General features: G+C 45.3%; 2 protein-coding genes across 2 annotated transcripts in view; both read left to right on the plus strand.

Moving 5' to 3' along the window:
* LOC144498916 (putative oxidoreductase YjmC) overlaps positions 1-7942 on the plus strand; it is a 63135-nt gene extending 55193 nt beyond the window's left edge. Inside the window, exons 10-12 of the mRNA XM_078220818.1 lie at positions 5066-5176; positions 6400-7548; positions 7614-7942. Of these exons, the coding sequence (XP_078076944.1) occupies positions 5066-5176; positions 6400-6462 (174 nt within the window). The 3' untranslated portion in view covers positions 6463-7548; positions 7614-7942. The remainder of the gene's footprint in view (positions 1-5065; positions 5177-6399; positions 7549-7613) is intronic.
* A 1409-nt stretch (positions 7943-9351) lies between these two features.
* Positions 9352-13171, plus strand: LOC144499188 (cytochrome c oxidase subunit 8B, mitochondrial-like). The gene is made up of 2 exons (XM_078221289.1): positions 9352-9607; positions 12949-13171. Exons 1-2 carry the CDS (start codon positions 9485-9487, stop codon positions 13057-13059), a joined length of 234 nt encoding a protein of 77 aa, XP_078077415.1. The 5' UTR covers positions 9352-9484; the 3' UTR covers positions 13060-13171.
* The last annotated feature ends 12626 nt before the right edge of the window (positions 13172-25797 follow it).

A 25797-nucleotide genomic window follows, 5' to 3' on the forward strand; every position in this document is an offset into this window, starting at 1 on the left:
GGTAACAATATGAAAATCCTTGAAACAAACGATGCTGCAGCACAATGGGCTTTCTTTAATTTAGTTTATTTATTAGTGTCACAAATAGGCTTACATTAACATTGCAATGAAGTTACTATGAAAATCCCCTAGTTGCCACACTCTGGCACCTGTTTGGGTACACTGGGGGAGAATTTATCATGGCCAATGCACCTAACTAGCACATCTTTTGGACTGTGGGAGGAAACCGGAGCACCCGGAGGAAAACCACGCAGACACGGGGAGAATGTGCATAATCGACACAGACAGTGACCCAAGCCGGGAATTAAACCCGGGTACTGTGAGACAGCAGTGCTAACCACTGTGCCACCATGCCGCTCCCTGTGCTTAGCGCACTTGGCAGAACTTGATCAGAGATTTTGAAAGTCAAGCAGGCTTTGTGAAGTTCAGAGGTGGTAGCCAACTGTTTGCTCAGCCAGACTGCTGGGGTCCTTTCCAGTTGACGTTAAAGCAACGGCTGAGGATTTCTCAGTTCTGAAATGCAAATAGAGATTTCAAAATGGTCACTCAAGTCACATGACCTTTCTTCACAATGGCTTCCAAAGGGATGTTTTATCCAGTGGCTGGAACTGGCTTTGATTTCAGGACTGATAATGTCCCAGTCATGAGATGTTGAAAAAGTAACCATCCATAATGGTCTGGTGTCAGGAGGCCATTATCTAGACAGACCAACTGACTCTACTAGCAAAGTGAGTTTATCAGATGCAAATGATGTCCTTTTGGTTCCTTTTTGAAATGGGCCTGTGATATGAGTGTCTAAGTAGTTCTGCAATTAAAACAAGTTTAAATGTCAAGTCTCTTGGTTTTCATGGTTTTAAGTTGTCAGTACAATGAGCTATGAGTTACCAATGGCTGAGAAAATAATTATTTTGTTCTTGTAACTCCTGGGGGTAGTTGCTCCCAGACAAAGGGCCAACCCTGTGGTCATGTGACTTGTAGCTGTCACCTTTTTGGTCCAGAGGGAAATACATTTTTTTTTTAAATGGCAATAAGAATAAAGTTCTGATTTTCTTTTTATGCCCCAGAGAACCAACAATTAGTATAACTGGTTAACTTTCTGACATTGCTCCTGAACAGACTGGTTCAGATATTAAGTTGATGCCCCATTGTTATAGAATCATTCAGCCCATTGTGTCCATTTTAGATCCCTTTAACTCAGTTAGTCCCACTTCCCACCCTTTTCCCATTGCCCTGTAATTTCTTTCTCTATCGATAATGCCAAATACCCTTTCGATAGACTGTATCTGTGAACTCCAGATCCTAGCCACTCGTTGTGTAAGAAAGGTTGTCCTTTTATTGCCGTTGGTTCTTCCGCAATTATATTAGATTAATATTCTCTAGTTCTGAATACTTCTGCCAACAGGAGCATTTTTCCCGATGTGTTCATAGAAATCATAGAAACCCTACAGTGCAGAAGGAGGCATTTGGCCCATCGAGTCTGCACCGACCACAATCCCACCCAGGCCCTACCCCCACATATTTTACCCGCTAATGTACACATCTCAGGACTCTAAGGGGCAATTTTTAACCTGGCCAATCAACCTAACCCGCACATCTTTGGACTGTGGGAGGAAACCGGAGCACCCGGAGGAAACCCACGCAGACACGAGGAGAATGTGCAAACTCCACACAGACAGTGACCTGAGCCGGGAATCGAACCCGGGACCCTGGAGCTGTGAAGCAGCAGTGCTAACCACTGTGCTACCGTTCTGTCTGAACTCTTCGTAATTCTGAACACTTCTATCAAATCTCTCCTCAAACTTTTCTTTAAGGAGAACAGCCCTGGCTTCGCCAATCTTTCTACATAACTGAAGTCCCTCATTTTCGTTACTCTTTTCTATACCTCCTATAATGCCTTAACATCCTTCTTAAAGTGTGGTGCACAGAATTGGACACAATACTCCAGTTGAGACTGAATCACTGTTTGAGAAAAGTTCATTATAACTTCCTTGCTTTTGTGCACTATACATCTATTTATAAAGCCTAGAATCCCATAAACATTTTTAATCCCTTGTTCAACCAGCCCTGCCACCTTCGATGATTTATGCTCACATATCCCCAGGTCTTTCTGTTCTTCCACCTGCTCTAGAATCGTACCCTTTATTTTGTATTGCCTTTCCACATTCCACCTACCAAAATGTATCACTTCACAATTCTCTGCATTAAATGTCATCTGCCATGTGTTTGCCATTCCACAATCTAGTTCCACTTGAAGTCTAGCATTATCTTCCTCATAGTTCACATTACTTCCAGGTTTTGTGTCATCAGAAATTTTTGAAATTATGTCCTGCACACTCAAGTCTCATTAATATCAAACAAGAAAAATAGTGCTCTTAGTACTGACCCCTGGGGAACCCCACTGCATATCTTCCTCCAGTCCAAAAAACAAACATCCACCACTGCTATGTTTTCTGCACGCAGCCAGCATGGTATCCATGCTGCCATTATGCCTTTTGTTCCATGGGCTTCAACTTTGCTGAGAAGCCTGTTATGTGGCAATTTAACGAAAGCCTTTTGAAAGTCCATATATACTATATCAACTGCATTATCTTCATCAATCATTGCTATCAACTCATCAAAAAGTTGTCAAATTAACAAGATAAGACTTTAACAAATCCTTGCTGGTTTTCTTTAATGTAGATTTGTCAAAGTGACTGTTAATTTTACCCCAGATTATAACTTCTAAAAGCTTTCTCACCAGCAAGATTAAATTGACTGATCTCTAGTTTTTGGGCTTACTCTGACAGCCAATATTGATTCTCACAGCTATGGCCCATCTACCAAACCCCTTTATCATTTTAAACAATTGGACCATGCATTACTCTTCAAATCCCAAGAGAACACAAGCTGATTATGCAGCCTGTCCTTGTAATTTAACCCTTTAAGCAGCAGTATAATCCTAGTGAATCTGCATGGCACTCTTCCAAGCCCAATATATCCTTCCTGAAGCTTTGAACCCAGATCTGAAAAGCAGTTACTGCGGGTGGGGTCTGACTAAGGCTCTGTACAATTGAAGCATAATTTCCTCTTCTAATAAAACAGGAAATACTGTTAAAACGAGTTACTCAAAACATTAACTCTGCTTCTTTCTCCGCAGATGTTGGGTTTTCCAGCATTTTCTGTTTCTATTTCAGATTACCAGCATTCGCACTATTTTGCTTTTATTCCTCCTCTTTGTACTCCAAGTTCCTTGAGGGACCTTTTGGCTTTGAGGTATTAAATCGAGACCCTCTCGGTTAGACATAAAAGATCCGACAACACTATTTTGAAGAACAGGGGAGTTATCCCCAAATGTCCTGTCCAATATTTATTCCTCAATCAGCATCACAAAAACAGATTGGCTGGGATTTTCCACCCCTGCCATGGTGAGATGCGCCGCAGGGAATGCGGGCAGGCCAGACTTTTCCATTGCATTTTGGCGGGACGGGAAGATCAGCGGCGGACGGGGCTGGGAAATCCCAGCCAGTGCCTAGTCATTATCACATTGCTGTTTATCGGATATTGCTGTATACAAATCAGTTGCTGCATTTCTACATTACAACAGTGACTACACTTCAAAATTACTTCATTGGCTGTAATGTGCTTTAAGATGTCCAGTGATGACAAAAGCCTTTCTTTTTAGTAGAAATCTGAAATCCTCTTCCCAAAAGTCTGTGGTTGCTGACATAATTGGAGCCTTCAAGACCTGAGACCAACAGACCTTTGTTGGGTGAGGGTATCAAGGGGTGTGGGGAAAGGCAGGGTAAACAGGGTTAAGGTATTGATCAGCCATGACCTATTTAGAGTCATTTAAGGCACAAGAGGAAGCTATTCAGCCCACCAGTTTGAATGTGTCACAACTCAGGAAAGAGAGAACTAACCTATTCATCCTATTTGCTGCCTCCCAACTAGCCACAGTAAGAAGTCTCACAACACCAGGTTAAAGTCCAACAGGTTTATTTGGTAGCAATACCATGAGACTTCTTACTGTGTTCACCCCAGTCCAACGCCGGCATCTCCACATCATCCCAACTAGCCACCAGCCCACGTCACGAAGTAACCTTCAAAGTTTTGCATTCTTTTGTCAATCATTTTAATGAAACATCTGGAATATCGTGTCTAATTTTGGGCATTGCACCTTAGGAAGGATGTCAAAGCCTTGAAGAAAATGCAGAGGAGATTTACGAGAACAGGACCAGGAAGGGGTTATATGGAGAGACTTAAGAATCTAAGAGTATTCTCTTCAGAGCGGAGTATGTTAAGGGACGATTTGATCGCTTCCTCTTACTTACTCCCTTCCCAGTAGCAAGAGGGTCAGTAACCAGGGGACACATTTAAAGTGATTGGCAAAATAACCTGAGATGGCATAAAGAAACATTATTTTACACTGTGAGTTGTGGTCTGGAATGCACAAATTCAAAAGTAACAGGAGAGTGGGACTAATTGGATAGAGTGGCATGTGCCACAATGGACCAAATGGTCTCCTGTAATGTAGCAGCCTATCATTCTACAAATCACTTGTGTGAAACCTTATCACATGTCTGGAAGACCGCACCAGAGACATTATCTGTATACCAGGTTAGTAACCTTAACAGGATTTATCAGATGTGACCAGCCTGATGTAAGTCCATGCGAACTCCAATCAGCATGTGAATGTTCAAATGCTCAGTCACTCTGTCCCTGATGGTGGATTGCAGCCTTTTTAATTTCTACTACAATGAATCAACCTGTGTAAAACTGTATTAGTCAAGACTGGACTTACAATAAACTAAAATAACAAAGGAATGTTATGTTGAAATATTACAATCATGTTGTCAGATGAAGCAAAATCCGCCAGTATAATATTCTTGTCAAAGTTTGACCCTCTGAGTTGTACTAATAACTGGCAAAGAGATAGCAGCTGGTGTCTCCTGGACATTTAACTGATTGATCCCATCCTCTGTCCTAACCAGCTGTTCTGTGGTGTGTTGAGTATGGGCTTTGGGTGGTAATGTCTCAGTTTGCATTAAACTGTGTTAAACGGTGCAATGTGTTTAAACCCTCACAGAGTGAACCTAGCCTTCCTGTGCTGATCCCCGGAGACCCAGAAGCACTTCACATGGCAGAATGTGACCGTTACGATGCCATTCCCTATCACGTCAATGTCGTTGATCACATGGTGAGAGTCCGCCCACAGTTCAGCTGCTCTGTCAGTCAGTCAGTAAAAAGCTGGAGTGCCAAACTTTAGAAAGACAAAGGGTGATTGAACTGGTGGCAGGGGACAGGCTGGAGGGTGGGGGGGGGGGGGGGGGGGGGGGGGGGGGGCGGAGGGACATTGGCTTCCAGTATTGTGAAACAACAAAGAGAAACTCTAAAATAGAGGACTAGCAACAAATGTAAATCATTAAAAATAGGAAGGAGCTCCACATTCCAGAATGCCACGACACATCAAGAGATTAGAAATGAACTAATGCTGAAAAGCAGGCTACACAAAGACTACAGGTGTAGTAGAATGAGTAAACATGTGACAGTGTGCTAGACCTTGCATGGACAGGGCACTGGGTGTGACAAGGCCAGCATTTGATGGGGCCTGCATGTGATGAGAAAGGTATGTGATGGGGCACATGCATGATAGAGCCTCCCTGTGACAACACCCACACGTGGTGGAGCCCATGTGTGACTGCACCCGTGTGTAACAGGGTCGACACGTGTCAGGATAGGTGTGATTGGAACCCATAGGTGATGGGAACAGAGTGTGACAAGGAAGGTGTGTGACGGGATCCACATGTGCAGGGGCCATGTGTGACCTGGACCATGTATGATGGGGCCTGTGTGTGCTGCGAACCACATATTGCAGGACCAATGTGTGACAGGACCCATGCGTGATGCGCTGCGTGTGTAATGGAACAGTTTTTGATGGGAACTGTGTGATAGGGATCACATATGACGAGCCCACCGGTGACGAGATCACATGTGACAGGGCCTGCATGTGACAGGGTCCCACAGCATCACACACTATCCACAGGCCCTGTCAAACATGGGACTGTGTATGGGGCTCATGTGTGATAGGAACAGTGTTTGATGGGGATACCGCATGACAGGACCACATATTACAAGGTCCACATGAACAGGGCCAGCATGTGACAGGGCCTAAATGTAACAGGACTATCATGTGACAGGGCCTGCGTATGACAGGATCCACATGTAACAGGTCCCACATGTGACAGGGCTCACATGTGACAGGGTCACGCAGACATTTACTGTGACAAATCAGTAACTATTCTGTTTAGTTTTTGATCAATTAATGTTTGACACCACTTTGTCCTTCAGACGAAGTCCAGTATTGTGGTCCCATTGCTTTAACCGCTTTCTTTTCCTGGTACTAACATTCTTTTTTTTCAGAACTCTGTCGCGAAGGAGCTTGGAGTCAACCTACTCCCAACTGATCGCACAATCCACCCCTGAACACTCAGTTGTGGAAGCTGCACAGGCATCAAACACCAAGATTGGGTTCAGGACACACAAAACACGCCTGGACATATAGTTTGCATTTTAGCTCAAAGTTCAGTGTTGCAATTTAAATTAGGTGGAGGTATTCTTTTAACTTGTTTAAACCAGGGATTAAGATGTTTCACCCATTAAAACATTCTGCTGCAGCAGGACACCACAGACAGACAAAGGAATTTTCATTGTTCTCTGTTGTCCCTTGCAAGAGTGTGTGCATGAGGGTGAGTGAAGTTCAGCAGTGAGGTGCCCTCGAGCCTGAACTCTCACTAGGGTGGCTCACAGGAGGTAACCTCCAGCACGTGAGCAAGTGGGGACAGCAGATGTTTGGGAGTTGATTGGTATTTTTAAGCTGCGGCAATATTTGAGTGCAAATCATTTTAATGGAGGTATTTTCTGGGATTGGGATGTGTAACACTACAACAAAATTAAAATTTCTAAATTTTCAATAAAGGCTTTTGATTGTAGCCCTTAATTGTCCTTGCCTCACTGAAGGGAGATTATCAGCTTAAGCTCAGAGTATAGCAAAAAATCAATACTGACAGTCCCGGTGGAGTAGGAGGAAGTGCTGCACTGCAGAGGGCCAGTACTGAGGGAATGCTGCACTGTCAGAGGGTCAGTACTGAGGGAGCACTGCACTGTCAGAGGGTCAGTACTGAGGGAGCGCTGCACTGTCAGAGGGTCAGTACTAAGGGAGTGCTGCACTGTCAGAGACTCAGGACTGAGGGAGCGCTGCACTGTCACAGGGTCAGGACTGAGGGAGTGCTGCACAGTAAGAAGTTTAACAACACCAGGTTAAAGTCCAACAGGTTTATTTGGTAGCAAAAGCCACACAAGCTTTCGGAACTCCAAGCCCCTTACTCACCTGAAGAAGGGGCTTGGAGCTCCGAAAGCTTGTGTGGCTTTTGCTACCAAATAAACCTGTTGGACTTTAACCTGGTGTTGTTAAACTTCTTACTGTGTTTACCCCAGTCCAACGCCGGCATCTCCACATCAGTGCTGCACTGTCAGAGGGTCAGTGCTGAGGGACCACTGCACTGTCAGAGGGTCAGGACTGAGGGAGTGCTGCACTGTCAGAGGGTCAGTACTGAGGGAGCACTGCACTGTCACAGGGTCAGGACTGAGGGAGCACTGCACTGTCACAGGGTCAGGACTGAGAGAGCATTGCACTGTCAGAGGGTCAGTGCTGAGGGAGCGCTGCACTGTCAGAGACTCAGGACTGAGGGAGCACTGCACTGTCACAGGGTCAGGACTGAGGGAGCGCTGCATTGCCAGAGGGGCAATGCTGAGGGAATGCTAAATGTCAGAGAGGATGCACTTATGAAGAAGCTGCTGAGGGAGTGCTGTACTGTTAAAGGAAAATAATGAGGCTCTTCAAGGGGAGGTACTGGGAGAGTGACACTCCGAAAGCTTGTGCTACCAAATAAACCTGTTGGACTTTAACCTGGTGTTGTGAGACTTCTTACTGTGCTTACCCCAGTCCAATGCTGGCATCTCCATATCATGGCTACCATCGACATTGCAAACTGCCAGCTCCAAGTGGAGAGGATCTTCAAGAAGATCGCGTACATCAACTTTCTACAAAGATGCAAGAAAGCAGACAAGATACCGAAAGGACTACAGATCATGAACCCACTCAGGTCAACCTATAACACAGACTACGCTGAGAGACTTTACCATCGCACCTCTCTCACACTCCTCAACCACCTCATACACCAGCTCTACAGCAGACACTCACCTGAAGAAGGAGCGACACTCCAAAAGCTTGTGCTACCAAATAAACCTGTTGGACTTTAACCTGTCTATATCAACAGGGACGAAGTAGAAATGGTCGAAAGCTTCAAATTTTTAGGTGTCCTGATCACCAACAACCTATCCTGGTCCCCCCATGCTGACACTATAGTTAAGAAAGCCCACCAATGCCTCTACTTTCTCAGAAGACTAAGGAAATTTGGCATGTCAGCTATGACTCTCACCAACTTTTACAGATGCACCATAGAAAGCATTCTTTCTGGTTGTATCACAGCTTAGTATGGCTCCTGCTCTGCCCAAGACCACAAGAAACTACAAAAGATTGTGAATGTTGCCCAATCCATCATGCAAACCAGCCTCCCATCCATTGACTCTGTCTTCACTTCCCGCTGCCTTGGCAAAATAGCCAGCATAATTAAGGACCCCATGCACCCCGAACATTCTCTCTTCCACCTTCTTCCGTCAGGAAAGAGATACAAAAGTCTGAGGTCACATACCAACTGACTCAAGAACAGCTTCTTCCCTGCTGCCATCAGAGTTTTAAATGGACTTACCTTGCATGAAGTTGATCTTTCTCTACACCCGAGCTATGACTGTAACACTACATTCTGCACTCTCTGATTACTTTCTCTATGAACGGTATGCTTTGTCTGTATAGCGCGCAAGAAACAAAACTTTTAATTGTATTACGAATACAAATCAAATCGAACAGGCTCCGGAATGTGGCGACTAGGGGATTTTTAGAGTAACTTCATTGCCGTGTTAATAATGTAAGCTTACTTGTGACACTGATAAATAACTGTTGTGAAAATACTTCATTGGCTGAAAATGGAGTTGGACTATGAGAACTCCCAGTGAGGGTTGTTTATTCTTAATGGAGGAGGTTTAAAATTCACGGAATTTATTCCCGGTGATGTTTCTATTCCCAATGATGTGTTTACTCCCAGGTTGTGGGCATTTCTGCTGAGTTGTTATTTTCAGTTAGGAGATTATTCTCAGTGAATGGAGTTTATTCCCAGTGAAGGGGTTTATTTCTCAGCGGGGAGGAGGGGGGTTATTTTCAGTTAGGTGGGTATCTCCTGTGGGTTGGTCGCTCCCAGTTGAGCTGCTGCTGCTACTTGTTGCCTGCACCCAGTGCCAGTCGGTGTGAATTGGTTCCACTTCTGAAGGTCATTCAGCTGCAATCGGACCCGTACCGCTTCTCCGAGAGACGTGCGCTTGTTGTAGGGAGATGCAGGGATTGAGTCGCCCCCTGTTCCGGGGGCTCCGCTTCCTGATCGCCCAAAGGCGGCAGCAGCTCATGCCCAGGGCGAGGATCGCGTCCAAACCCGCGAAGGAGGAGCTGACAGTCGCGGTGAGTGACTGCAAAGCAACCCGGGGTCCGGAGCCAGGAGTGTGGGGGGAAACAGAGCGAGGAGAGAGAGGGGTACAAATAGTGAGGGAGAGAGAATAGGGGATAAAGTGGGGGCAGAGTGAGGGGAGAGAATGGGGTCAGTGAGTGAGGGTACAGTGGCTGAGTGGTCAGAGTGGGGGGCGTTAGAGAGTGAGGGGGTCAGTGAGTGATGGTCAGAGTGAGAAGATAATTTAAAGTTTAAAAGTTTATTTATTAGTGTCACAAGTAGGCTTACATTAACACTGCAATGAAGTTACTGTGAAAATCCCCTAGTCGCCCACACTCCAGCACCTGTTCGGGTACATTGAGGGAGAATTTAGCATGGCCAATGCACCTAATCAGCACGTCTTTCAGACTGGGAGGAAACCAGAGCACCTGGAGGAAACCCACGCAGACACGGGGAGAATGTGCAGACTCCGCACAGACAGTGACCCAAGCCGGGAATCGAACCCGGGTCCCTGGCGCTGTTTGGCAGCAGTGCTAACCCACTGTGTCACCCTTAGTGTGTGTCAGAATGAGGTGTTAGAGAGTTGGGGGACAGTGAATGAAGGGGCAGTGTGAGGGTTAGAGTGAGGGGGCAGTGAATGAGGGCCAGAGTGAAGAGACAGTGCATATGTCAGAGTGAGAAGTTAGTGAGTGAGGGAGCCAGTGAGTGAGGAGGTCAATGAGTGAGGGGGCAGTGAAGAGACAGTGTGTGTGAGTGATCAGAGTATGGGGCCAATGAGTAAAGGGTCAATGAGGGGACAGTGAATGAGGAGTGTGAGCGCTGATCACTGAGGGGTCAGTGAGTGAATGAGAGGAAATGGGACTTGGAGGTACTTGTGCATGAAAGACAGAAAACTAGAACACAGGAGCAGCAGGTAATCAGGAAGGCTCATGGAATGTTGGCCCTTATTTCAAGTAGGTTGGAGTATAAGAGTAGGGAAGTCTTGCTGCAACTGCACAACTCATGAGACCGCATCTGGAGCACGGTGAGCAGTCCCTTATTTAAGGAAAGATATTATTGCATTGGAGGTAGTTCAGAGAAGATTCACTAGGACGTTCCCCGGTATGGAGGGCTTGTCTGATGAGGAAAGCTTAAACAGGTTGGGACTCTACTCATTGGAATTTGGAAGAATGAGTGGTGATCCCATTGAAACATATAGGATTCTTAAGGGGCTTGACAGGGTAAATGCTGAGAGGATGATTCCCCTCAAGGGAGAGTCTAGGACCAGAGTGCATAGTCTAAGAATAATGGGGCACCAATTTAAGACTGAGATGAGGAGGAATTTATTTTTTCAAAAGGGTTGTGAGACTTGCCATAGAGAGCTGTGGCCTTATGTATATTTAAGGCTGAGATAGATAGATTTTTGATCACTAAGGGACTCAAGGGTTACGGGGAAAGGGCAGGAAAGCAGATGAGAGGAATGTTGGATCAACCATGATCCTATTGAATGGCAGAGCAGGCTCAAGGGGCCGAATGGCCTACTGTTGTTACCATTTCTTATGGTCTTAAAGTCAGTATGTGAAGGTCAGAGTGATAGGTCAGTGAGTGAGGGCCATTGAGTGAGGGTCAGCGAGTGATGGGTCAGTGAGTGAGGGCCAATGAGTGAGGGTCAGCGAGTGATGGGTCAGTGAGTGAGGGCCAGCGAGTGAGGGCCCGTGAGTGAAAGACAGTGAGTGAGGGTCAGCGAGTGATGGGTCAGTGAGTGAGGGTCAGCAAGTGAGGGTCAGTGACTGAGGGTCAGTGACTGAGGGTCAGTGAGTGACTGTCAGTGAGTGTGGGGTTGAGTGAGTGACAGATAGTGAGAGTGGGTTTCAATTCCAGTGTTTGTGTAAACACTGTCAGGACAGTTTGAGGACAGGCCATTGGTTTGTTTTATAACCTGTTGGTTCAAACTATATCGAACATGTCAGGAGAAGTCTGGAGTAGAACCCAAGCAGAGAGTGTGTGAGAGATATCAGACACATTGGGGATGATCTAACCAGCTTGTCCCACTGGTTAATGGGCAGAGCGAGCCAGCAAGATCGCATGAGAGGCGGAAAATTGGGTTCGCGCCCAGTTTCTCATCTCTTCTGACATTATCGGGCTTGGATTCCAACAAGATCAACTTTGCACCCGGGAAGGGCATGACACTGATTAGAATATTTAAATCTATTTAAATGATGATTTAAATTTTATTAGTGAGCCCGGGACACAATTGTCTGGGCTCACTTGCCTTAGTGGCCTCATATTATAGCGGATCACATATGGTCCCCTTGCTGGTGAAGGTACTCACCCATAAGGATCACGTAAGGTGGGGCCTGAGGGGGTGGGGCCTAATGGGAAGGGGTGGGACCTGATGGGGGCAGGGCCTAAGGGGAGGCAGGCAGGGAAGGTGAAAGCACACTCTGCAATTGGGGATTGGCTGGGGGGTGGGGAAGCTGCACACTCTGCAATCGGTGATTTACTAGGGCGGTGATCAACCGAGCTGGGGAGGGGGGCGGTGGGTGTGTGCGATCGGCCAGGGGAGGGGGGTGATATCCAAGGCAGTGGGGAGGTCAATCAGCTGGGGAGGATAGTGATTGGTGGGGGGCATTCAGGGGATGGAGAGGCTGAGGGGGTTACACAGAACAGAAAGATGTGTGCATGCGCAATTGGGTTTTCTAGCTTTCTGGCGAGCTTAGGCCCCACCCATTCCCCCTACTGGCGTGAAACAGATTGTGCATCATTTTTAGCACTAAATGGCGCAAGATTTCATTTGCGGCCTTGCCAGAAAAACAGATCTGAAACTCTCCCATTTTCACACTCGTTCAGCACTTAGAATTGTTTTGGTAAGATTGCCCCCACTGACTCTTAAGTGCTCGCATCTGCTAAATCATGGAGAGCCTCACAGACAGAGGCTTTCTGGAACTTCGCCAAAAGATGTTTATTGACACAAGTATTAACTTTGGAAATGTCAAATAAGCTCTGTTAATATTCCACCAATAGGTAATGGAAAATGCTCCGTTCAAATTCTGTACTGACTCTTCCTGGCCATTGGCTCAATGAATGTCTCTCTCTCGCTCTCCCTCTCTCTCTCTGCATCAGGGGTTGTGGGTAAAACTCCACTCCAGAACTCTAAGCACAAAAATCTATATTGCTGCTGTCAGTGCAATACGCTCTGCTGCACCGTCGGATGGGACATGCTGAACGGCGGGAAGGATAGTGAGTGAAGGAGCATTGAGTGAAGGTGACTTGAAGTCCCAGGCTTGAATGAGAGACCAGCAGCCTCATTCCAGCTGTTGGTTTAGTCTCTCTAGCTGGGGGTGACCCTCACACCAGCTGTTGTTTTGTGTTACAGGAGCAGGCCATAGGCTTCTTTGTCCTGACATCCGTAATGATGATACCTTCCAGTTGGATGCTGTCTCATCTGGAGGAGTACAAGCACAGACCAGAACCTACAAAGAGCTGAGACAGAGATTTACTCTGAACTCCTGTCATTGCCAAAGAATGGCCATCATGAGGTCATTACAATGTTGCTATGCCGACATATGAATTTACTGATAAATATGTTTTAAACCATTCCAGAGATTCCACTGTCTTATTTTGTTGCGGCCATGAAGTGAATTTCAGAACTGATTTTACAGGGTATTTAAACAGGATTTATAACACATCGAGGGGTAAATTCAAGGTAAGGGCAATTTTCCCTTCTGTTAACTGTAAACATGGGAACCATATTCCACTCTCCCTCCTTTTCTTTGCTTCTGGCTCCCCTTCTTCTACCCTTTGGGCCTTAACTTATTTGAAATTTTACAGCACAGAAGGCAGCCATTCGGCCCATCTCCTTGCTCTCACTCTCTGACCCATTCCCATCCTTTCCACTTTATAACTCATCGAGTCCGAACAGCTCAGAAGGAGGTCATTTGACACATTCACCGGAATTTTACCATCCGCCGCCTACCACGGGAATCGGAGCAGACAAGGGGGAGACAATGGGAAGGTCCATTGACCTCGGGCGGGATTTTATGGTTTCAGGACAAGCGAGGCCGTAAATTCCTGTCGATTGAGTCTATTACAGTAAGAAGTCTCACAACACCAGGTTAAAGTCCAACAGGTTTATTTGGTAGCAAATACCATAAGCTTTCGGAGCGCTGCTCCTTCGTCAGATGGAGTGGTCTCTGTTCTCCAACAGTGCACAGACACAGAAATCAAGTTACAGAATACTAATTAGAATGCAAATCTCTACAGCCAGCCAGGTCTTAAAAGGTACAGATAATGTGGTTGGAGGGAACATTAAACACAGGTTAAAGAGATGTGTATTGTCTCCAGACAGAACAGCTGGTGAGATTATGCAAGACCAGGGGCAAGCTGTGGGGGTTACTGATAATGTGACATAAATCCAACATCCCGGTTTAGGCCGTCCTCATGTGTGCGGAACTTGGCTATCAGTTTCTGCTCAGCGACTCTGCGCTGTCGTGTGTCGCGAAGGCCGCCTTGGAGAACGCTTACCTGAAGATCCAAAGCTGAATGCCTTTCAGGTAAGCGTTCACCAAGGCGGCCTTCGCGACACACGACAGCGCAGAGTCGCTGAGCAAAAACTGATAGCCAAGTTCCGCACACATGAGGATGGCCTAAACCGGGATGTTGGATTTATGTCACATTATCAGTAACCCCCACAGCTTGCCCCTGGTCTTGCATAATCTCACCAGCTGTTCTGTCTGGAGACAATACACATCTCTTTAACCTGTGTTTAATGTTCCCTCCAACCACATTATCTGTACCTTTTAAGACCTGGCTGGCTGTAGAGATTTGCATTCTAATTAGTGTTCTGTAACTTGATTTCTGTGTCTGTGCACTATTGGAGAACAGAGACCACTCCATCTGACGAAGGAGCAGCGCTCCGAAAGCTTATGGTATTTGCTACCAAATAAACCTGTTGGACTTTAACCTGGTGTTGTGAGACTTCTTACTGTGCTTACCCCAGTCCAACGCCGGCATCTCCACATATTGAGTCTATACTAGCTCTCCGGAGAGCAATCCAGTTAGTCCCATTTTCCCACTCCAACCCCATAGCCCTATAAGTTTATTTCCTTTTGAAATCACTGATTGTTTCTCCTTCCACAGTTTTGTGAGTAGCAAATGTCTGGTTTTTATCGCTCGCTGCATAAAACAGTTCTTCTTCACACCCTGCATCTCACTCCCATCAACATCTCTCACCGAAAATCTTTAATCTGTGTCCCCTAATCCTTGTACAGTCAGCTAATGGATACAGCTTTTCTTAGCCTATCCTATCTAAGTCTGTAATAATCTTGAGCACCGCTATCAAATCTCCCCTCAATCTCCTTTGTTCCAAGGAGAACAACCAACTTCTCCAACCTAACATTGCAGAGAAACCCTCCCCATCCCTGGAAACATTCTGGTAAATCTCCTCTGCACCCTCTCACATCCTTCCTAAAGCGTGGTGGCCAGGACTAGGTATAATATTCGAGGTGTGACCAACTAGATCTTAATAAAGATTCAGCATCACTTCCCAGCTTTTGTACTCCAAACCTCTATTAATGAAGCTCATGATCCAGGATGCTTTGCTAACCACTCTCCCAGTATATTCTGCTATCTTCAAAGATCTAAGCACATGAATCCCCAAATCACTCTGCACTCTTACAGGGCTATGGAGATAGAGTAGGGAATTGGGACTAACTGGATTGCTCTACAGAAAGCTGGAATGGACTCAATAGACAGGAATGTATGACCTCTCTCGTCCCGAAACCGTAAAATCCTGCCCGAGGTCAATGGACCTTCCCATTGTCTTCCCCTTGCCCGCTCCAATTCCTGTGGCGGGCGGGGTGGTAAAATTCCAGCGAATGTGTCAAATGGCCCCTTTCTGAGCTGCAAACTCTAGAACTGTGCCCTTAAGTCTATAGTGCTTCTCCCTATCCATCGTCAAAATGCATTGCTCATACATCTCTGCATTAAATCCCTTCTGCCACTCATCAGCCCTTTCTGGTAGCCTATAATCCTGTTGCCGTCAATCAGTATTACCCTTACTGTTAGCCACAACTCCAAGTTTGAAATCATCAGGAAATTTTGAAATTTGAATCTGTATCCCAATATCCAAATCATTTATACATATCAAAGAAAGCAATTGACCCAGCACTGACCCTTGGGAAACAACCACTGTCCACTATTCTCCAGTCTAAGAAACAATCATTTACCATGACTCACTATTTTTCCTTAAGCCAATTTTTTAAATCAAGATGATTCCATGGGCTTCAATTTTGTTAACCAGCCTTTTATGTAGTACTTTGTCCATCGCATTTCTTAATTTCCATATTGACAAAATCCATTGCGTTCCCATCAACCTTCTGTTACTTAATCAAAGATTTAATTAGTCAAGCACGATCCATCTTTTGCGAATGTCTGCTGGCTTTCCCTAATGAATTCAAACCTCTCCAAGTGTGTTTTATTGTTTTCATTGATTATTTTTTTCAAAACCTTACACACCACTAACCAGCCTGTAGTTACTAGGAATGTCCTTACAGCCATTCTTGAAAAAGGATGTTACGTTTGCCACTTTCCAATCCTCTGGCTCTTCCCCCATATCGAGGAAAGATTGGAAGATTAGAATATCACTATCTCCACCCTCACTTCCTTTAGAACCTGGGTTGCAAATCATCTGGACCAGTCAGTATATCCATTCTAAGCAGAGCCAACCTTTCCTGTACACCCTTCTCTCAGTTTTCATTTTTCAAATATTTATCTCCTCCGGCTTGGGTCACTGTCTGTGTGGAGTTTGCACATTCTCCCCGTGTCAGTGTGGGTTTCTTCCGGGTACTCCAGTTTCCTCCTACAGTCCAAAGATGTGTGGGTTAGGTGGATTGACCATGTTAAATTGCCCCTTAATGTCAGAGGGACTAGCTAGGGTAAATACATGGAGTTATGGGGATAGGGCCTGGGTGGGATTGTGGTCGGTGCTGACTCGATGGGCCAAATAACCTCCTTCAGCACTGTAAGATTCCATAATTCTATAGTAGCTATTATTTCCCAGTTACTGGTCAGAAATTCTATATTCTAACAATCCAGATGAAAAGTATTCTCCAAATCTCTTCCTTCAATATTTTGCCAACAAATTCTTTCGTTTCTGATAACCAACCAGGGAAAGAGTTTTTTCACCTGATTTACTTTATTCATAATTTTCATAATTGTAATCCCCTCCCAACGGATCTCCTTTCCTCTAACGAACAGAGCCCCAGTGTTTCCAGTCTCTTCTCATCTCTGGGATCAGCCCAGTGAATCTCTCCTGCACCCACTTCAAGGTTTTGACATCCTTCCTCAGATAAGTCAGCTGAAACAAGAAACCATATACTATCTGCAGCCTAACCGCTGGTTTGTACAGATTTGACGTTCCCCCTCTAGTCTGCTATTTATAAACCGAGAAACCATCTGGTTTTTTTTTAAGATAACTTTATCAACTTGTCCTCTCATTTTGAAGATCTGCTTATTTAAACCCCAGTCTCAGTGCTCCTCGACTCCTTGGTGTAATTTCCTCACATCCTTCCTTCCAGATATACCCATGGACATTTATCTACAACGTCATAGGAACTCTCTTTGCCTGTTCTATGATCCTGTCATGTCCTTTCCAAGCTTAATTCTTTTCATAGTTAACCATAGTTCCTACCTGAACATTCTGAAACTGTGTCCCCTTTACACAAGTCCAGTTCATTTCTATATTAAGAGCAATAGTTCTAAAACTGAATCCTGGGGGACACTACTACCCACATCTCCCCACTCCCACTAACGTCCATTAACCACTCATTGTTTTCTGCCATAGGGTGGAATGCTGGCACAGTGGTTGGCACTGCTGCCTCAGAGCGCCAGGGCCCAGGGTTCGATTCCTGGCTTGGATCACTGTCTGTATGGAGTTTGCACATTCTCTCCATGTCTGCATGGGTTTCCTCCCACAGTCCAAAGGGCAAATGCATGGGGTTATGGGGATAGGGCCTGAGTGGAATTGTGGTTGGTGCAGACTCGATGGGCCAAATGGCCTCCTTCTGCACTGTAGGATTCTATGATTTAGCCAACTCCCTATTCATTTTGCCATGCTTCCTTTAATGCGGAGAGTCTTAGCTTTAACAACAAGTCTGCTTCCTATCCTCTTTCAGACACCATACCTAACCAGGAATTGGCAACCATGGTCTTCCACTGGCTTTGTCCATGATTATGCTTGGTAAAATATTGCAGTGGTTTGCCGATACCTTCTATATGGCTGACCAGGAAACTTTCCCACTCTCACTGCAGTCAGGCATATTGGAAGAAGTGATAGGCTGATAATCAGCCTTCTCCTTCACATAACACACCTTATTAAGTGCTTTTCAAAAGTGTCTGCATACAACATGCAGTGGACATTTAGTTAAATCTGATTTTTTCATCCTGGAATCCCAGAAGAGACTTCTACTTGGGATGAGTTACAGTGCTTTCCATAAAGGTCATCTACAAATATTAAAATAGCTAAACAGAGAAACAAGGTCAGAGGAAGGCCAGGGCAGATAAAGCATTGAGCAATAAATAGCAGTGGTGTCAATGCTACAGCAGCTTCTGACTGCATACACTCAAGTATTTGCTCCATTTGCCAACGTCCTGTCTGAATGATTAACCACAGCAGATGCTGGGAATTTTAAGTAGGTGGATGGAAACTGGCCAAGGCAGGGATCTGGAAAAGCCAGTGTTCAATCCTTAAAACCATAGAATCATAAAATTCTACAATGCAGGAGGCCATTCGGCCCATTGAATCTGCACTGACCACAATCCCTATAACGCCATGCATTTAGCCTAGCTAGCCCCCCTGACACTAAGGGGCAATTTAGCATGGCCAATCCACTTAATCTGCACATCTTTAGACTGTGGGAGGAAACTGGAGCACCCAGGGGAAACCCACAGACGCGGAGAGAATGTGCAAACTCCACAGAGTGACCCAAGCCACTAATCAAACCCTGGCGTTGTGAGGCAGCAGTGCTAACCACTGTGCCAACATGCTGCCCGGTTACTTTGTGGGTTGTTACCGGAACACAGCAGATGCCTTGTGGCGCAGTGGGTAGTGTCCCTGCCTCGGAGCCGGAAGCTCCAGGTTTGAGTCCCACCCCAAGACTTGATGGTCCGAAGAGGTGCGTTCATAATGCAGTCAAGCAGGTTGAGTGTCAACCTGCAAATCCTTTCAACATGCCAATGACTGGTGATAAGAGTGGGAGAGACTCCTGGCTGGCCACGCTTGATGTGGAGTGGTGCCCCTCAAGCTATAAGCCTCTGTGACAGACTAGTGACCTGTTCTGGGAATGACTATCTATGGAAACAGATGGAAGTTGGCATTAGTGCACCACTCGATACAGGAAGAGAATTGGAATAGGCCTGAATACAATGCAGGCAGTTAAGAGTCAGCTCCTGGATAAGGGAGTAAATAATAAAATCAGCTAAGAGGCTACTTGTAAGTAACATTGAATGATCACTGCTGAAAGTGAGTGAGATATATGCAAATACAGAGGCAGAGAGAAACAGGGGTAAAAAGAGACGGGGACTGAGATTGCAAATTACAGGAACAAGTGAGGTGGACAGACTGTGGGGATGGTGGGTGCAAGGAAGAAAGATTGACAAGTGTAAAACACAGAAAAAATGTGTGTAAAATATAGTTGTGGAGGCAGGACAGAGAAAGTAAAAAGGAATCTGGAAAATTAGAGAGGGCAGAACGGTGACACCGTGGTTAGCACTACTGCCTCACAGCGCCAGAGACTCAGGTTCAATTCCTGCTTTGGGTGACTGTCTGTGTAGAGTTTGCATGTTCTCCCCCAGTCTGCATGTGTTTCCATTGGGTGCTCCGGTTTCCTCCCACAGTCCACGGATGTGCAGGTTAGGTGGATTTGCTGTGCTAAATTGCCCCTGAGTGTCAGGGAAACTAGCAGGGCAAATACGTGGACTTATGGGGATAGGGCCTGGGTGGAATTGTTGTTGGTGCAGGCCAGATGGGCTGGAGGATCTCTTTCTGCACTGTAGGCATTCTGTTCTATATCTAGTCAAACATAAGGAATTAGGTAAAAACCACTGAATGAAAAAGACAAACAGCTGGGGAGGTAGTGATGGGGGAGAAACACCAAACTAGTTACTAGAGTTTCTAACTGGTAATTCTACAAACCAGCTGGTCCTTGTAACTGTCAGGAACAAGCAATCCCCAACAAAGGGGTCGTGGAATCACAAGTCAGAAATGTGATAGCAACTCAGCAAAGCGGCCAGCATAATTAAGGACCCCAAGCACCCCGGACATTCTCTCTTCCACAGTCTTCCTTCGGGAAAAAGATACAAAAGTGTGAGGTCATGTACTAACTGACTCAAGAACAGCTTCTACCCTACTGCCATCAGATTTTTGAATGGACCTACCTCGCACTAAGTTGATCTTTCTCTACACCCTAGCTATGACTGTAACACTACATTCTGCACTCTCTCCTTTCCTTCTCTATGGACGGTACGCTTTGTCTGTATAGCGCGCAAGAAACAATACTTTTCACTCTATACGAATAGATGTGACAATAATAAATCAAATCAAATCAAAAAAGAGCAGGTGTAGACTGTTCAGCCCACTGAGCCTGCACCGCTATTCAATAAAATCATGGCTAGTTTGATTTTAACCTCAACTTCACATTTCTGCCCACCCTCGATAACCTTTCACCCCTTCGCTTACCAAGAATCTAGTTCTGCCTTAAAAATATTCAAAGACTGCCTTCACTGAGAATCGGAGTTCCAAAGACACACAACCCTCAGAAATCTTTTTTCCTCATCACATCTCAAGTGGGCAAACCCTTACTTTTAAACAGTGACCCATAATTCTAAATAGCGCCACAAGAAGAAACAACCTCTCCACAGCCACCCCGTCAAGATTTCTGAGGATATTCTACATTTCAATCAAGTTGCCTCCTGCTCTTCTAAACTCTAGCAGATATAGTACTAGCCTGCCGAGTCTTTCCTCATAAGAAAGCCCACCCATTCCAGGTTAGTCTCTGATCTGTTTCCAATGCGTTTATATACCTCCTTAACTAAGATTAGAGGGTAGCACGGTGGCACAATGCTTAGCACTGCAGCCTCACAGCTCCAACCTGGGTTCAATTTGGCCTTGCACGTTCTCCTTGTGTTTGCGTGGGTTTCATCCCACGGTCCAAAGATGTGCCGGTTAGGTGGATTGGCCATACTAAATTGCTCCTTAGTGTCCCAAGATGTGTAAGTTAGATGAATTAGCCATGGAAATGAGAGGGGTTTTGGGATAGGGTGGTGAAGGCCTGTCTAAGTTATTGACAGTTGGTGCAATGGGCCAAATGGCCTCTTCTGCACTCTAGGGATTCTATGCTAGAGTACTCCAAATGTGGTCTCACCAATGCCCTAGAAAACTAAAGCATAACCTCCTGACTCTTGTATGCAATTCCCCCTTGCAATAAACGATAACGTTCTTTAACTTTAATTACTTGCTGTCCCTTCATACTAGCCTTTTGCTATTCATTCACTAGGACACCCAGATTCCTCTGCATCTCAGTGCTCTGTAATCTCACACCATTTAGATTTTTATTCATCCTGCCAAAATGGATAATTTCACATTATACTCCATTTGCCAGACTCAGTTCATCCATCAAAATCCCTTCATAAACTCCTTATGCCCTCTTCACTTACCTATTTTGTGTCATCAGCAAATTTAGCAACCATACTTTTGGTCCCTTCATCCAAATAATTTAATTGAAAAGAGTCGCAGCCCCAACACTTGGCACACCACTCATTACCAGTTACTAGTTCCTAACTGGCAATTCTACAATTCACCTGGTCCTTAAAGCTGTCAGGAACAAGTTCTTCCCAACTAGGTTACAAAATCTTAACCTGGACACTTGTGCAATGGCAAATATGATTTGCCATTGCACAATATGATTTACATACAAACATACATCTTAAGAACTGTAGTTCATTTGACCCACTGGTCAATCATAAAATGGCCGATTTATGCCTACTGTTTCCTGTTAGCTAGCCAATCGTCTATCTATGTCAATGTATCCCCCACTCCCGCCACAAACCATGAACTTTAATTTTCTTCAATAATCTTTGATGTGGCACCTTATCAAATGCCTTCTGGAAATCTAAATACAGCACATCCACTGGTTTCCCTTTATCCACAGTTTACTGCTTCAAAGAACTTCAATTGGTTAAACTTGATTTTCCTTTCACAAAACCATGACTCTGCCTGACTACACTGAATTTAAGTGCCGTTACATCTAATATTTTCCAACATCTTCCTTGTGAGATATGAAGCTAATTGCCCTGTAGTTTTCTGATTTTTTACTGCTTTTTTGAATAAAGGAGTTACATTCACAATTTTCCAATCGAATGGAACCTCCCCCGAATCTAGTGGATTCTGGAAGATTAAAATCCACACATCAACTATTGCACTAGCCACTTCTTCAAGATCCTGGAAATCAATCAGGACCCACAGTTCCAACAATTTGCTAAGTACCATTTCCCTGGTGATTGTATTTTCTTGTGTTTCCTCCTACTTTCCATTTCCCAATTTACAGCTATTTTTGGGATGTTACTTGTACCCTCTATAGGGAAGACCGACACAAAATACTTGTTCATCTGCTATTACCTTATTTTCCATTATTAATACCCCAGACTCACTTTCTAAAGGACCAATGCTCACTTTAACTCATTTTTAAAAATATCTATAGAAACTGTTACTATCAGTCTTTATATTTCTAGCTAGCTTTCTCTCATACTCTCATTTTTCCCGCATTCATTTAGTCATTCTCTGGCTGTTTTTTGTATGATGTGGAGATGCCGGCGTTGGACTGGGGTAAACACAGTAAGAAGTTTAACAACACCAGGTTAAAGTCCAACAGGTTTATTTGGTAGCAAAAGCCACACAAGCTTTCGAGGCTCTGAGCCCCTTCTTCAGGTGAATGGGAATTCTGTTCACAAACAGAACTTATAAAGACACAGACTCAATTTACATGAATAATGGTTGGAATGCGAATACTTACAACTAATCCAGTCTTTAAGAAACAAAACAATGGGAGTGGAGAGAGCATCAAGACAGGCTAAAAAGATGTGTATTGTCTCCAGACAAGACAGCCAGTGAAACTCTGCAGGTCCACGCAACTGTGGGAGTTACAAATAGTGTGACATAAATTCTGATTCTAGGATCGCATGATAAAGACTCGGGAGGAAAAAAGCAGAAATATTTATGTGAAATAGTGTGACATAAACCCAATATCCCGGTTGAGGCCGTCCTTGTGTGTGCGGAACCTGGCTATCAGTTTCTGCTCCGCGACTCTGCGCTGTCGTGTGTCGCGAAGGCCGCCTTGGAGAACGCTTACCCGAATATCAGAGGCCGAATGCCCGTGACCGCTGAAGTGCTCCCCAACAGGAAGAGAACAGTCTTGCCTGGTGATTGTCGAGCGGTGTTCATTCATCCGTTGTCGCAGCGTCTGCATAGTTTCCCCAATGTACCATGCCTCGGGACATCCTTTCTTGCAGCGTATCAGGTAGACAACGTTGGCCGAGTTGCAAGAGTATGTACCGTGTACCTGGTGGATGGTGTTCTCACGTGAGATGATGGCATCTGTGTCGATGATCCGGCACGTCTTGCAGAGGTTGCTGTGGCAGGGTTGTGTGGTGTCTTGGTCACTGTTCTCCTGAAGGCTGGGTAGTTTGCTGCGGACAATGGTCTGTTTGAGGTTGTGCGGTTGTTTGAAGGCAAGAAGTGGGGGTGTGGGGATGGCCTTGGCGAGATGTTCGTCTTCATCAATGACAGCTTTTGTCGCGACACGACGGACTTCCTACAGAAACTCGGCACACATGGAGCAGTTGAACCAGGAGCGCTCCTCGTCACAATGGATGTCTCAGCACTCTACACCAGCATCCCCCATGACGATGGCATTGCTGCAACGGCCTCAGTGCTCAGCGCCAACAACTGCCAGTTTCCAGATGCAATTTTACATCTCATCCGCTTCATCCTGGACCACAATATCTTCACCTTCAACAACCAGTTCTTCATCCAGACACACGGAACAGCCATGGGGACCAAATTTGCACCTCAATATGCCAACATCTTCATGCACAGGTTCGAACAAGACTTCTTCACCGCACGGGACCTTCAACCGGTGCTATACACTAGATACATCGATGACATTTTCTTCCTTTGGACTCATGGTGAACAATCACTGAAACAACTCTATGATGACATCAACAAGTTCCATCCCACCATCAGGCTCACCATAGACTACTCTCCGGAATCGGTTGCATTCTTGGACACGCGCATCTCCATTAAGGACGGTCACCTCAGCACCTCACTGTACCGCAAGCCCACGGATAACCTCACGATGCTCCACTTCTCCAGCTTCCACCCTAAACACGTTAAAGAAGCCATCCCCTACGGACAAGCCCTCCGTATACACAGGATCTGCTCGGATGAGGAGGATCGCAACAGACACCTCCAGACGCTGAAAGATGCCCTCATAAGAACAGGATATGGCGCTAGACTCATTGATCAACAGTTCCAACGCGCCACAGCGAAAAACCGCACCGACCTCCTCAGAAGACAAACACGGGACACAGTGGACAGAGTACCCTTCGTTGTCCAGTACTTCCCCGGAGCGGAGAAGCTACGGCATCTCCTCCGGAGCCTTCAACATGTCATTGATGAAGACGAACATCTCGCCAAGGCCATCCCCACACCCCCACTTCTTGCCTTCAAACAACCGCACAACCTCAAACAGACCATTGTCCGCAGCAAACTACCCAGCCTTCAGGAGAACAGTGACCAAGACACCACACAACCCTGCCACAGCAACCTCTGCAAGACGTGCCGGATCATCGACACAGATGCCATCATCTCACGTGAGAACACCATCCACCAGGTACACGGTACATACTCTTGCAACTCGGCCAACGTTGTCTACCTGATACGCTGCAAGAAAGGATGTCCCGAGGCATGGTACATTGGGGAAACTATGCAGACGCTGCGACAACGGATGAATGAACACCGCTCGACAATCACCAGGCAAGACTGTTCTCTTCCTGTTGGGGAGCACTTCAGCGGTCACGGGCATTCGGCCTCTGATATTCGGGTAAGCGTTCTCCAAGGCGGCCTTCGCGACACACGACAGCGCAGAGTCGCGGAGCAGAAACTGATAGCCAGGTTCCGCACACACAAGGACGGCCTCAACCGGGATATTGGGTTTATGTCACACTATTTCACATAAATATTTCTGCTTTTTTCCTCCCGAGTCTTTATCATGCGATCCTAGAATCAGAATTTATGTCACACTATTTGTAACTCCCACAGTTGCGTGGACCTGCAGAGTTTCACTGGCTGTCTTGTCTGGAGACAATACACATCTTTTTAGCCTGTCTTGATGCTCTCTCCACTCCCATTGTTTTGTTTCTTAAAGACTGGATTAGTTGTAAGTATTCGCATTCCAACCATTATTCATGTAAATTGAGTCTGTGTCTTATAAGTTCTGTTTGTGAACAGAATTCCCACTCACCTGAAGAAGGGGCTCAGAGCCTCGAAAGCTTGTGTGGCTTTTGCTACCAAATAAACCTGTTGGACTTTAACCTGGTGTTGTTAAACTTCTTACTGTGTTTTTTGTATTACATTCAATCTTCTGGCCTGCCACTCATCTTTGCACCATTTATCTTGTTCCAAACTATATTAAAATTCAAGAGACGTAATACATCTCCGAAAAACACGGAGAGTCTTGTTTGGAAACATTGCGAGGAATTCCCATTATCAAGTTAGATGAGTAAGTATTGGTGTTATTTTATGTTTCACATCTATAACCGTCTGGAATATCGGACCTCAACTTTCACAGAATGAGTGCACTTTGTCATTAATCTGTTGAGTAATCTTTGGAATTTCCATTATATGTTTATGATTTGAATGAGTGGAAAGGTTTGACTGAGACTTGGGGGAATGGAGCAAATTATTAAAATCCTCAGAACAATATAAAACATTAGAAAGTATCATCCAGCTCAGAGGACTGGGGACAGATTGTGGCTCATCAAGAGTTCCAAATCAAGCAAAATTAATTCCAGTTACTCTTCTCCCCAATTAAATCTGTCCACATAGAGGTGGTTAAAATTGAGAATTCTACACATTATTAAGAGCGGCTGTTTCCAATAATAAACACAAACG

The sequence above is a fragment of the Mustelus asterias genome, chromosome 9 (genome assembly GCF_964213995.1).
Source record: "Mustelus asterias chromosome 9, sMusAst1.hap1.1, whole genome shotgun sequence".
NCBI classification, from domain to species: Eukaryota; Metazoa; Chordata; class Chondrichthyes; order Carcharhiniformes; family Triakidae; genus Mustelus; species Mustelus asterias.

Excerpts from the sequence above, each read along its gene's own strand:
- LOC144499188 (XM_078221289.1), top strand. The coding sequence starts at position 9,485 with ATGCAGGGATTGAGTCGCCCCCTGTTCCGGGGGCTCCGCTTCCTGATC. Across the intron at positions 9,608-12,948 it reads AGGAGGAGCTGACAGTCGCG|GAGCAGGCCATAGGCTTCTT; the intron begins GTGAGTGACTGC and ends TTTGTGTTACAG.